At 52.9% G+C, this 13,134-nt stretch overlaps 1 protein-coding gene across 8 annotated transcripts in view; it reads right to left on the bottom strand.

Moving 5' to 3' along the window:
• Positions 1-13,134, bottom strand: part of UNC13A (unc-13 homolog A) — a 61,740-nt gene that overhangs the window by 44,350 nt on the left and 4,256 nt on the right. For 4 of the 8 annotated variants that reach the window (XM_073220151.1, XM_073220152.1, XM_073220145.1 and 1 more), the window contains exons 2-8: positions 8,347-8,376; positions 7,658-7,757; positions 6,184-6,301; positions 4,359-4,482; positions 3,650-3,723; positions 2,759-2,813; positions 781-816 (exon numbers count right to left, since the gene is read on the bottom strand). In XM_073220151.1, coding sequence (XP_073076252.1) covers positions 781-816; positions 2,759-2,813; positions 3,650-3,723; positions 4,359-4,482; positions 6,184-6,301; positions 7,658-7,757; positions 8,347-8,376 — 537 coding nt within the window. Of the gene's footprint in view, positions 1-780; positions 817-2,758; positions 2,814-3,649; positions 3,724-4,358; positions 4,483-4,929; positions 5,007-6,183; positions 6,302-7,657; positions 7,758-8,346; positions 8,377-8,776; positions 8,862-13,134 lie in introns of those variants that run through there. The other 4 variants (XM_073220149.1, XM_073220147.1, XM_073220146.1 and 1 more) reach the window with 4 other exon arrangements.

The raw sequence follows: 13,134 nt of genomic DNA, 5'->3' as shown, positions 1-13,134 counted from the left end.
TGATCTACTCATTTTTGACAAATTATTTTGGATCAAAGTATTTTTGGAAATAGTTTCCCTGGTCCTGGAAGGTAGGTGGAGTACGTACAACCTTTCCATCAGGATGTGGGGAAGGGTGGAGGAGCCCCCAGCTGGTAGAGTAGAAAGAAAGACTCGTGCTTAGATTAGAAAACTGAATTTCTCTGGGAGGGACAAGACACAGGGAAAGGGAACGATTCCTCAGGAGGAAAAATGGGCATCCAGTTAGGGCAGGCGGCCTGTCTCCTTCCCCTGGGGACAAGTTGGAGCAGGGGGTGGGCTTTGGGAGCTGAGGTCTCTGGAGTGATACCTGCCAGGGGGCCCCTGCCCAGCTGTTCTGAGACCCTCTCCCCTCCCCACCCAGCTGGGTGACCTTGGGGCCCATTTCCAGGTGGAGGAGGAAGATGGGGAGACACAGAGGAAGAGTCACAGGAGAGGAGATGAGGTTATACATGGAGAATGGTGGGGGGGGGTCATAGTGCCCGGCTGGAGCCAGGCAGGTCTCCGGCCTGAATGCCCACTTCTCCCAGCTGGATTCCCCCACCCCAATGGCGGCGCCCAGTCCCCACCAGCAGAGCAGGATTCTCAAGATGGACATTAATGGTTGCAGGCAGGAGGGCACAGAAGGGGTCTTGTCAGTCCTCCGGACCCACTGTGTCGGCCACAGGGTCCCTGCCTCCCTGAGCAGCGAGGCAGGGGCCTCAAGGTCACCAAGGCGCCCGCCTCCCTGTGGCCTCCCAGAACACCAAGCTGAGTACTTACTCTGCTGTTCACCCCAGCCAAAATAATTCCAGTTGCCTACAAAGAGAAGGGGCAGAGATAATAAAAGGGAGCAGCAGAGGTGGGGTATGGGGAGAGGGGCTCTCCCATCCTCATTCTCCCCATCTCCTCCTCCGAACCCAGGACCCCGGACCCCTCCTGCCCGGAGTCTCTTCCCTGAGTATCACTTTAACCACTGACATTTATCACGGCCTGCAACCACCACCTTGGGAGGAAGGTGGGATATCCTGTTTTTCAGTGAGGCCGCAGGCTCAGCCAGGGGGTAATAAAAGGGGCACAGGGGTCCAGGGTTTTCCAGTTCTGAAGTCTGGAGTCAGTGCCCCCTACTTCCCTATCTTAACTCACAGATAAGTAAAGAAACACCGACCTGGAAATCTTAAACTTTGAAACAGCCCTGTTAGGTGAGTTTCTATCATTCTGTGTATTTCACACGCAAAGACAACAGGGCTCAGAGAGGTAGAGTGAGTAGCCTCAAGTCACAAAGCCTCTGAGTATCAGGACAAGCGAGAAATCACATCTTCCCACAACCACTATGCCCAGCCTCCCTGGCATCTCACGGATATGCCATGAGCCAGAATCATGACCCCTCTGACTTCTCCATAAAATGCAGGGGGTGGGGGTGGGACAACACATTCCCAAGAAAACTTGGAGGTAAATGCACCATGAGTGGATACAATACCCTTCCCAGATCCAACCCACCCTTCAAGCTCCGTCCACCTGCTTGGGTGCTCTTTGTCACTTGCTCCTGCCTCCACCTTGCCTGGCCCTGCCCCCCTCTACAATGCTTTAGTGACCCCATTCATCAGGGAGGGGATTTGTTATTTCTTCAGGGCGGTTATGACCTATCCCCAGGCAGGAAAGTGGAGATACTTTCTTAATGTCGTACTCCAAGTTAGCGTAGGAATGGGGTCCCCTGACTGCAGTCCCAGAGGCCGTCTCCCGGCAGGGACCATCACCACCATCCTGGGCATATGGGGGGGGTGTGGACAATGGATACAGGAGAGACTGTGGGAGAGGAGGCAGGGGGATGGAAGAGGAGAGAGGTTGAAGGGTGGGGTGAAGGTAAAGCATCATGTGTAGGGGTGCTGCCCTCAGACTACATGATCCATCAGTTCATCCCCACTCCAGAGGACTCAGAGGGCACCTGTAGGTGAGAAACGTCTCATCGGCCCATGGAGACCTGGTCTGGGTACATCTGCGTGTCCACAGGACTAAGGAGGATAAACACTCTCGAAGACTTCAGCCTTGAAGGTGGTGGGGTGGGGCAGTAGGCACACAAACAAGGTCCTCAACATCATTAATAGATGCAGTGCAGCAGAAAAAGAAGCAAACTTGGGGTCTCTCACACCTGAGTTCAAATCCTGGCTCTGCCTCCCACTAGATATGTGACCTTGGATAAGTCGCTTCCCCTCTCAGGCCTCAGTTTCTTTATCTAAGAAAATGGGCCAATGAAACAGCCTTTGTCCATTGTACATGAGCTGTTGTACATGTGTTGGCAGGATTGTCTGTCTACACCATCTGACTGCAGGCTGCCTGGGGGAGGGGGTCTGCACTGTCCCCATGAGAGTTTGTTGAGTGAGTTATGGATTCCAATCCAGGATGTGATCCAAGGAATTGAAGAATCTGCAAAGTCTTTTTCGAGACTTTAGGTGACCTGGGTCCTTCCAACAGCCCTTAGATTCGGAGGCTGTCAGATGCCCCATTTCAAAGAGAGGGCTTCTAAAGATCAGAGGGGAACACTGTGTGCCTGAGGTCACACTGCATGCCTGTGGTCACACTGCAAGGAAGGACTCAAGCCCAAGCTTCAAATCTTGTCTTTCCACTACACCGTGAGTGGATACTGTACACTCTTAGGACTTGCCTCTCTGGAGGAGAGTGACCCCATTACACGGGACAGTCACGGGTTGGAGAGGGGTGAGAATTTCAGTTGATGCCCAGGGAGGAATCAAGAGGTACTTACAACACTGGTTGCTGGGGACAGGGAGAGGCTTGTCTTGTTCATCTTGGAAGGAGTACTGAGAGAGAGGGAAAGAGAGAGAGTTCATCACAGGAAGGACTAGATGCCAGGGAGCCAGGACGGTCCTCAGTTCTGCTTCATCCTGAGCCCCACTGCCTCCCAAATTCTCTCCCTCTGCAGGAGAAAGATGTAAGTATACACAGAGACAGAGAGGGAGGGAGGGAGAGAGACACACACAGAGAGACAGTGAGAAACAGAGATAGAAAAAAGAAAGAGATACAGATCAGAGAAAGGAGGAGAGGGGGAAACTGAGGCAGGGAGATGAATAAAGATGATGAGATTGGACAAAAATTACAAACATGTGAATGTTGCCCCTTGGCCTTCCACCTCCCAGTAAAGAGAGTTGTAGTCTTGTCAGCTATTTCTTTCCTGCCCTCACTTTCTGAAGACTGTCTTCAGGGGTCGCACTGGGTATTGACTGTGCAGCTGCAGAGCCAAGAAGGGGCTGCATGGAAGAACAGATGTACAGGGGTGAGGCCTGGCGGGGGCGGAGGTCTGTGTCAAGAATGTCTGAGAGAGTGGCTCAAGAAGCTGAGAGGTGTGGGGCAGAAGGAACACGTCCGGACTGCTGCAGTGCCCCCATATCTCCTTGGGGGTGTTTGCCGTGAGTCACTTGGCATCCGTACATTGTTGGTGGGCTGTACGTTCCTTGATGCCATCATTGCTTTGGGACTGGACCACATGGGCGGCTGCTTTAGTTGGGTTACAAAGAGTTGAAGACACAGACACAGGGAAAGACAAGCAGAGAGAGACACAGAGATAGAGAGGAGAGGACATGGGGAGACACAGAGAGACAGACACAAAAAGAAAAGAGCCTCCCATCCCAAAACGCACCTCATCCTGGTCCCGCATGGCATTCAGCTGCTCCAGCTTCTTGGCCCAGTAGCGCGCCTCCTCCTCAGGAATGTCTGGAAGCAAAGCCCTCGCTGTGAGCCTGGAAACCCCTCCCTGCCTCTCAGCTTTCATCCAGTGCATCCTGCAGTCCTACAGGGCTGGTCTCAAGCAGGTGGAGGGAGAGGAAGAGAGAGGATGGGGTGGCACCCCCAATCCTGCTGCCCCAGAGCTGCCTTAGGAATGAATGGAGGATGGGAGAGGGGATGCATCATGGCTTAAGAATGGAGAAGCCAGATATTCTTGGAAAGATGATGTAGAGAGCATCAAGCTGCTTCCAGGAGAGGAAGACAGGCTTCTCTGTGCTTCTGCCTCTCATCATCTCTCTCTGTCTCTGTCTCTGTCTCTGTCTTTCTTCCTGTCCTCAGCTCACTTTTGCAGCCTAAGACCTCATCAAGGACCAGCCAGGACAGTTCAGACCCAGCTCAGAGCCCCATGGATCAAGAAGCATTTGCCACACACTGGTGACATGCAGCATCTGGGATGTGTTCCCCCGGCAGCAGGCGCGGGTCTCCACTGATCCACTGCCACCCAGGAAAGCCTCTCCTCTGGCTAAAAGAACCTCATCTGCAAAACAAGGAGTCGTCTGGACCCACCCAGGCCTGGCCATTCTCCTGGGACTGAGTGAGAGTATAGAGCCCCCCACACTCACCTAAGGGCAGCTCGAAGCGTGTATCAAGGAGGATGCGGTGGAAGGTGGGGTCCTTGGTGCCGCAGATCTCGTTGTCTGCCATGATGACCTGAGAGTCCAGTGTCAGCCACTCTCCAGGGCCCTCCTGGCGTTGGGGGTTGGGTAACAGGGGTTAGGGTCCCAGGTGAGGTGGGGTGGGTCAGGTACCTGCTGCATGCTGCCCAGCAGGCCCCCTACTACCACACAAGAGGTATCCCTCACCCCATCTCACCCTTACCCCAAGATCAAGGGTCACATCCCCACTTTAAAGATAAGGAAACAGACTCAGCTAGAAGGTACAGTCTAGGGCAACATGTGTGTCCAGGGAGCCCAGAGGCAAAGCCTCAGAGAGGGGGTCCTATGGCATCAGGCAAGGGTGGTTCCAGCCTTGCACAGATACTTCTCATCCTTAATGAGGAGTTATGTGGCCCTAGCTTCAGATAAAAGTCCAGATGCTCCCACCATTCAGAGAGGAACCCCCCTGCCAAGTGAATGGACCAGTCTCCCTTGGTTCATGGATGGGAACCCTTAGCAGGTGGAGTCCACTCTGAACCTCAGTTTCTTCATCTCTCAAATGAGAATGATGTTCTGCTTTTTGCAGCCCCAGGGAGAGGTGGTGTTTTGGCAGCGGTGAATCTGGCAGGGATGAAGATAATAGTCAAGGGTGCCCTTCATGGTTCATTGCTGCCCCAGGTAGCCAGACCTTCCTCATACTTGGTGGGCTGGGGGAAGGGGGAGTGTCACTGAGAAAATTCTGGATTGTCTTCAATGCTTCCTTTAGGTCTCACTTTCCTGCTGCACCCTTTGCCTCCCTCTGCATACATTCATTCATTAGAAAATACACCTGCCATGGCACCTCCTCTATGCCTGGTCCGTGCTGAGCAATGTCAGGATCCCCAAGAGGCTCCCAAGGAGCTTGCAAATACAGGAAGCAGAGTCTGATACAAACACTCCTAGCCCTAAGAGGTCAGGGTGAGGCCAGAGGGAAGGAGCAGGGCTGAGGGATCCTGGGGGAAATTCGGGAGCACTTCCTGGATGACAGAGTATAGGCATTGGGTTTGGACACTTGAAGCCCAGGGAACAGCATATGTGAGGGTTCAGAGGTCATCTTTGCGGCCTGTAAGGGGTGTGCATTGAGGAGTTAGGGGAGAGGAGGCTGGCAATGTGGGCAGATGCCATCAAGAAATCCTCCCAAGGAAGATGGTCAGGGAGGGCAGGAAACTGTCCTGGTGTAGGAAGAGCCTGCTTGGCTCAATATGGAGGGTCCAAGTGGAGGGGGCAAAACTCAAGTCCAGGAAGCCAGGGAGCAGGCCAAGGTTATTGCCTAGTACCTAAGTGCTGGTGTAGCCTTCCCCCTGTAAAAGTGCTAAGTGCCCACAGTATCCTTTCTCCTCTCTTCCAAAGGAATATATTTTTAACTGAACCCAGGGCTATACAGTTTGTGACTACATTTCCCAGACTCACTTGCAGCTAGGTGGGGCCACATGATTAAGTTCTGGCCACTGGGATGTGAGTGAAGTACCTACCAGCTGCTCCCAGCTTGGGCCCCCTCGCATACCACCTTTCCCTCCCCTGATGGGAATGCAGAATGTAATGGTGATCCTCCAGCAGCCATCCTGGGCCACGAGGTGGGAGCCACATAGGGAGAAAGGCTAACCAACAAGATGGAAGTAGTTTAGACCCACTGCAGCCCTGGGTGTCTACATGAACACTGTCAGGGGATGGAGATAAATGCCCATCTTGTTCAGGCCACTGGCCTCTGGATTCCTCCCAAGGCACCCCTCCTCAGCTTTCAGCCCCCACTCACTTCATTAGACTGGCGGATGGTCCTCAGGGGGATCCACACAGTACCCACCATCGTGTCCCAGATGAGACCCTTGTTCCACACCTCTACCGTCAACCCCAAATCCAGGCGGTTAATCTCACTGTGGAGAGAGGGGAGAGGTATGAGGGGGCAGGAGTGAGGTAATGAAGACTCAGAAATGTCAGTTCATTCAAACCTATGCCTGGGTAAGTCCTAGCCAGGAAGACAACACAGTGGTGCTTGTTTTATAGAGGGAAAACAGAGGCCAGAGAGGGCTAAGTTACATGCTCCGTGTATCACAGAAGAACAAGAATTCGAAGCTGGGAGGGAAGGAGTGGGGACAGATAACATCTCCTGCATCCCCAACTCACCTGGCTTTTCCTTGAGCCTTCAGACCCTGAAAATACTGGCTAAGTGAAGAAGAGACTCAAACACCCTCAGTGGCTCCCTATTGCCCCAGGATAAGGACATTCACAGTACCTCAATCTTCCCAGTGTCATCTCTGTCCAAGCACATGGGGACACCCCTGGGCATATGAATGTCCAGTTCACTGAATTTACCAATTTACCAAAGATTTATCCTAAAGGAGATTGGTAGCTCCAGGTTGAAGGCAGGGTCCAGATCTTTAATTCATTCAGTTACTAGGCAAATACTGAGAACCTACTGGGTCAGGGGATGGAAACTGGCATGTACTTGGCATGGAGGTCACAGTGGAGACAGAGATCCACCAGGCCCTATACTCCTGGAGCTCAAAGTCCTGGGGCAGAGGCCAGAAATAGGTAAAAAAAAATCAAAGGAATTATTAAATTAACAATTGATGGCATGGCCTGAAATTACTCTTCAATTGCAGCTTGAGAGTGGTGTTCAGGGAGGGCTTCCCTGAGGAGGTGACAAAGCTGAGACCCAAAAAGCAAGAAGGAGATGGTCAGGAAGGAGAGGGAAGAGGCAGAGCAAGTACAAAGGCCCTGGGGCAGGAAAGTCCTAGACTTGTTGGAGGAATGGTACAGAGGTGGGTGTGATTGGAGCAGGTGAGCCAGGAGAGGTGACGGGAGATAGTGGCAGGAGGTCACAGGGGCCAGACCTCAGGGTGGGGGCAGGGGGACTTTGGGAAGGAATGTGGGTTTTGTCCTGGGGTTGATAAGCCACAAGCCATGGGCAAGTCTGGAGAATGACAAGATGTGATTTGCAGTTTTAAAAATATCCCCCTGGCTGCCTAGAGAACAGACTGTGGGAGGTGGATGGCAGCAGGAGGCCAGGGCGGAGGCTGGTGGGCAGCAGGGATTTGGCTGGTGGCCTAGGAGTTAAAAGGAAGTAATTGGACTCGGGAAGTGCTTTGGAGTAAAGCTGATGGCTGAACATGGGGCCAAGAGATGGGGGAGAGAAGTCCCAGATGACATGTAGGTGTCCAACTCTGCCCATCAAGGTGCCTGGCTGTGCCAGGAGGTGAGGCTGTGCCTGCCGATTGCTGCAAACTCACAACATGAAATCCTGCTCCCAGCTGGGCTGGCTGCCCCGCACAGCAATGGTTGTGCTCTTGACATTCTGCACTTTCAGGGTCACGTACGTGTTGAATTTCTCTGTGGTGGGAGAGCAGGGGTCAGTGCAGGGGCTCAAAAACTACTCTTGCCCCTTCCCAAGCTCTAGATGACCATTCTGATCCCAGGGTGGGTCTCTGTGCACTTAGGGCCACCCCTAGGTCCCCATCACTGAGCTGCTTCTGTGCCTCCACCCCCAGGCTAGCCTCTGAGTCACCCACCCCATTCCCAAGGGAGTTACCTAATACAACTGCTTAGAAATGACTGTGTCCAATAGCTTTGGCTTTTAGCTGGGAAGACTGAGGCCCCAGACAGTGGAACAAAACTGACCATGAGAAACTCCCTTCACCTCTCTGAGCCTCATTTTTCCCACCTATAGCCTCATTTAAGCCCCGTCTCTTAGCATCCTAGGAAGGGGCACTGGTTCAGGGTGAGCCTCACCTCTACCAGGGTCTCCAAGGGATGACTGGGGAGACCGCTGGGACCCCAGGCCAAGGTCGACACTCCCCTTGATGCTCAGCATAGAGCCCATTTCCCATCACTGTTTCATACCCCCTCCCCCATCTCTCCAAAAGACAGACAGACAGATACGCAGATAACACAGGACAGGGCAGGAATACAGGCCACTTACCTTGGGCACCATCAAACTTGGCTTTTTTGACTGTGGAGAGAGACAGAGATAGGGAAGGGAGATGGGGAGAGAGGCGGGGAGGAGAGAGACAGAGACAGAGACACAGAGAGACACACCAAAATAGAGACATAATGAGAGGGACAGAGGAGACACGAAGAGACAGAGAAGATACAGGCAAAGATAGAGAGTGAAAGAGACAGATAGACCAAACAGAAAAAAGAAAAAGATCCAGACAGAGGTAAAATCAGAGACAAAGAAACAAGGAGAGGAGGAGAAATAGGAAGGAGAGGCGGGAGGCAGGGATGAGAGGGAGAGAGAGAAGCCATCAAACAGATGAGCACAGGCAGATCCAAGGGTGGACGGAAATTTGGAGCCTGGGAAACATCCTTGCCCCGCCCCATCAACCTGCCCCAGCTGTGCCTTTACTCACAATTGAACAAGATTCAATAGAAGGAGCTGGGCAGGTGGCAGGAGAGGCTTCCCCCAGGAAGCCCACCAGGACTGCCACAGGAGGAGGACTGTTAGGGAGGAGGAGTAGGGAGAGAGAGGAGAAAGACAATCCATTGACCCCCATCTCCCTCTCTGGCCAGCGAGACTTCTACCCCAACTGTCCAGCTCTGTCTGTCCTACCAAATACTCCCAGGGTTTGGGGTCCAGTATTCAAAGGGGACTAGGTGAGGCAGAATAGAACAACCAGAGAAGAGTGCACATACAGACATCCTAGTCCCGGCCAGGAGGCTGTTAGAGCTTGTCCAGCCCAACTCTCCTGTGAAAGCTGCAACCCAAGTACATGTTGGAATCCCAAATGGTACAGTGTCTTTATGATCCACATAGCCCCAGAGCTACAAGTGATTCAAAGGATTTCCACTTTATTGTCTTTTCTCATAGGATATTAAACTTTTACTTTCAACATCTCTCATACCCTGCAGCTGTCCCCAACATCTTTCTCCACCATTCACTCTCATCTTGTCCAAACTCAGTCTCTCTACTGCTGTCCACATTTCTTTTCACTTTTTCCTTTCTAAATGAGTATTTTTGTTTGCTTAGGCAATAGCAGCACATTTTACAAAATTCAAACCAACCAAAAGACTGCACATGAGAATAAGGTTCTTTCCAACCCAGCTCTCACTGTCCCTCCCAGTGCAACCAACATGACCGGTTCCTTGCTGTACTAGTGAGAAGACAGCCTGTGCTTCAGCAATCACATGCACGCGCGCATTATTTTGTTTCCTACCCACGGTCGCATTCTACACCATCTGTAGAAACTTTCTGTTTCTTGGTATGTCCTAGAGTGTGTGTGCAAGTAAGCTGAAGGATACATTCGTAGAAACAGAACTGTGTCACTAGTCTTTCTACTTTTGAGAATCAAGTTCAACCTTTTTCCAGGCAAATGTCATGGTGTTCGAAACTCACGTTCATCACTGTCTCCATCACTTGAATTTCTGTCTTGCAAAAACACCTAAATGGAACCAGTAAAGAGGGGATTCCTGTGGGGGGAGGGGAAGTGGAGGGGTTTTAAACACTTGTCAGTAACTACTGTTTGTTCCTGTTGGAGACAGTGCCTGGGGAGGGGAGGGGAGGTTGGAAGGACCGACACCCAGAAGCACAACACCCCAGAGCTGCAGAAAAGGAGAGGGAACGCGCACCTTCATATGCCAGCACCAACCTCCCTCCGAAGACCCAGACTTTGAATGGAAATGGGTTGTACAGCAAACCTACTACACGTGGCTTTGGGTTGGGGAGGTAGAGTGCACCTGGAGCCCTTGGCTGGGCACTGGGAGAGCTGAGCACCTGTTCAGTATGGAGTCAGGTGAAGTAGGGTCAGTTAACGGTGCCATGTGACCCTGAGCAAGTGAACCCCCATCTTCCTCCACCTCTGTCTCACTCCATATATGTATCTCCTTGTTGTTTTTTAGATCTGGCTTTCTCTGCGTGTGTGTCTTTCTCTCTGTCTCTTTCTCCACACCCAAAATCAGTCACCATGTCCTCCTTTCTTCCCTTCCCACTTGAGGTCCTTCCCACGTGTAGAGGCCCCTCTCCTGAGTGCACACTCAGCCCCGGTCCCAAGGGCCCCCTCACAAACCCTCAGTCCCACCCAACTCACAAGGAGCTTGCCAACCCAGCCCCCAACCCCTGGGACTGTGCCCAGCAGGGGTTCCAGGCCCCCCTTCTAATGACTGTGAAGGCATGTGTGTAGCGGGGGCAGGGTAGGGCGCAGTGGTGCAGGACAGGAGAGAAGAATGGTGGGGAGACACAGACAGTCTGAGAGAGGCACACACCTGTGCAGGGACCAACACCAGGATAGAAAGGAAAAGGAGGGAGGAAGAAGGGGGGTGGGGAGGTAACAAATCATGAGTCAGAGACAGACAGAAACAGAGACGCAGAAAGACAAAGAGAGAGACACATAGATTTCCACTAGGTAGGGCAGACAGGGGAGATGCCAGGGAGAGGAGAGGCAGAATTGGAGAGAAGAGCTGGAGGGAGAAATCTGAAGGGGGAAGGTGGCAGGCCCTGGGGAAATCTGGGGGTTCACTGGGGTCTGGCCTGGCCCTGGCCCCACCCTGCAACTCCCACTCTATGTCCCCTTTTTTACAGACCAGGGACTGGGCTTAGAGGGAAGGCCAGTCATCCGGAGTCTGTCCTCCATCCTGTCCTCTGGGCTTGGGGTGGGAGCTCTCCAACGCCATCCTCCTGGGTCCGTTTCTCTCCACTCTTGTCACTGTCTTTCTGTGTCTTCCTCCTCTGTCTCTGTCTCTCTGATCCCCACTCCCTCCATCTGCCCCCTTTCCTCCTCCCTAAGCCTCTAGGGGCCAGATAGTAATGGGCTCAGTTGGGGTCCACCAGTGGTGGGGAGATGACAGAAGCTTTAGCTCTGACAGCTGAGGCCAGGTCAGGCCCCCAGGTGCCTTCAGGGAGTCCAGGGTGAAGATAATCAATGTATGTCCATCACTGGAGACTCAGGGGGAGGAGAGGGAGGCCCAAGGTTGGGGGATCAGGGAGGGGGGACTCACAGGGATGGGGAGCTTATGGTGGAGTATGGGGTAAGGGGAAGAAGGAGTGGTGCCTGAGGACGATGGGAGGAGGCTCAATGGGGAGGGAGGGGACTCGGAAGGGGGAGGGACACAGAGGGGTGGGCAATACCAGGAGAGGGGCCCAGGGGAGCAGAGGACTTGCAGGAAGGAGGGGGCTCGCATAGGGGCCAGCAGGGCCGAGAAGGAACCGGGGCTCTCTCTCTCCCTTTGTGTTCCCCGCCAGTAAATGGTCCCGAGTCACTGCTGCTCTCACCCCTACCATCATCCAACTCCGCCCCAACACTTTTCCAGCCGCCTGCGCCAAGCTGGGCTGCGGCATCGGGGTCACCAGGGTAGAAGCGCCACCCCTCCCCCATGAGCTTCTGGTCACACGCACGAGGCTATTTATAACGTGGGCGCAGCAGGCAAGAGCGACGCGACGTCTAGGAGTGGCGGTCTGACGGGGGACACCGCGTCACGCAGGTCAGCAGACCGCGCGGCTTCCGAGGTCCCCGAGGCGCCGCATCAAGCTGGCTGATTAATATGGTTGCACAAGCAGATGCTGAATCGGCGGAGGTGGGAGCAGGGGCTCAGGCGTTGCCAGGCTCTGGGGCCTCTTTCTGCATCTGGGGCGAGGTAGAGCTAGCTGGTCTTACTCCCTTCTACCTCCAATTCCCTTTCCCCTTCCTTCTGTATCAGTACTAGCATAGGCATTATTAATTATTAATATCGTTATTATTATTATTATTATATTACCATTACTATTTTTATTTGGTTGGGTTCTAAGTATGCCCCTAGCTTGGATGACCCTAGATTGTAAATGAGGTAGCCTCTAGCCTTGGGGCACCTGGTCCATGACCTGCCAGGCCCCAGGTGGGGTGGGGGAGTAAAGGATTCCAGCCATCAAAGGCAGCATTGGAAAGCCCAAATGCAGGACACACTCACACTAAAAGGTGGGGAAAGGAGGAAGGGGGGCATAGAGAATTCAGAAAAACATCGTTCGATGTGTGGTAGTTTCCTATGTGATGTGGATGGCGGGCATGCTCTTTGTGATAGACAGTGGCCAAGCTGGCTTTGCACTGGGGAGAGAGACGTCACCCTCCAATGACAAAAATAAGGCAGAGTCCTACTGAAGCCTTAGGTTTAAAAAATAAACACCAAGAACCTTAATAGGGATTTCTGTCTGTTTACCAGGTATCACTTAGAATAGACCTGACATATAGCAAGTGCTTATTAGTGTGCGGTGAAGACACAACATCGTTTCCTCCTCCAGCAGCCCCGCCCCTCCGCACAGACAGGCGCTGTCCACAGTGCTGAACTCCCTCCCTGTGCTGTTTCCGGCGCGAACCCTCCATCCCCACGTATGTATCCCCAGTGAAGTTGGCACCTCTTTTAAACCTTTTGTACTACTGAGCCCTCTTCAGGTCTGAGAACGCTGTGAGCCCTCGGGAAATGTCCTACACCCACGGACCTCCTTCCAGAAAGCTTTTAGTCCCCATTAATAAAAATACCGTCACTGTTTCTTCCTGTTGCTGGCTCACACTTATTGAACCTTTCTGTAGGCTGGGCATCACGCCAATGGCTCTGAGTGCCTCATCTAACTGGAGAGTTCCAGCAAACCTAGGCAGTGGGCACTGTTAGTGTGCTCATTCTACAGATGGGCACACTGAGGAATGAAGAGGATATGGGGCTTGCCACGAAGTGGTGCATTTAGAGATTCCAACCCAGGCCTGCTGGACTCAGGATTCCTGACTGATACCTCACAGAGGAAGCCCAT

The sequence above is a fragment of the Manis javanica genome, chromosome 13 (genome assembly GCF_040802235.1).
Source record: "Manis javanica isolate MJ-LG chromosome 13, MJ_LKY, whole genome shotgun sequence".
Classification (NCBI taxonomy): domain Eukaryota; kingdom Metazoa; phylum Chordata; class Mammalia; order Pholidota; family Manidae; genus Manis; species Manis javanica.
This window is presented reverse-complemented; position numbering and strand designations above follow the sequence as displayed.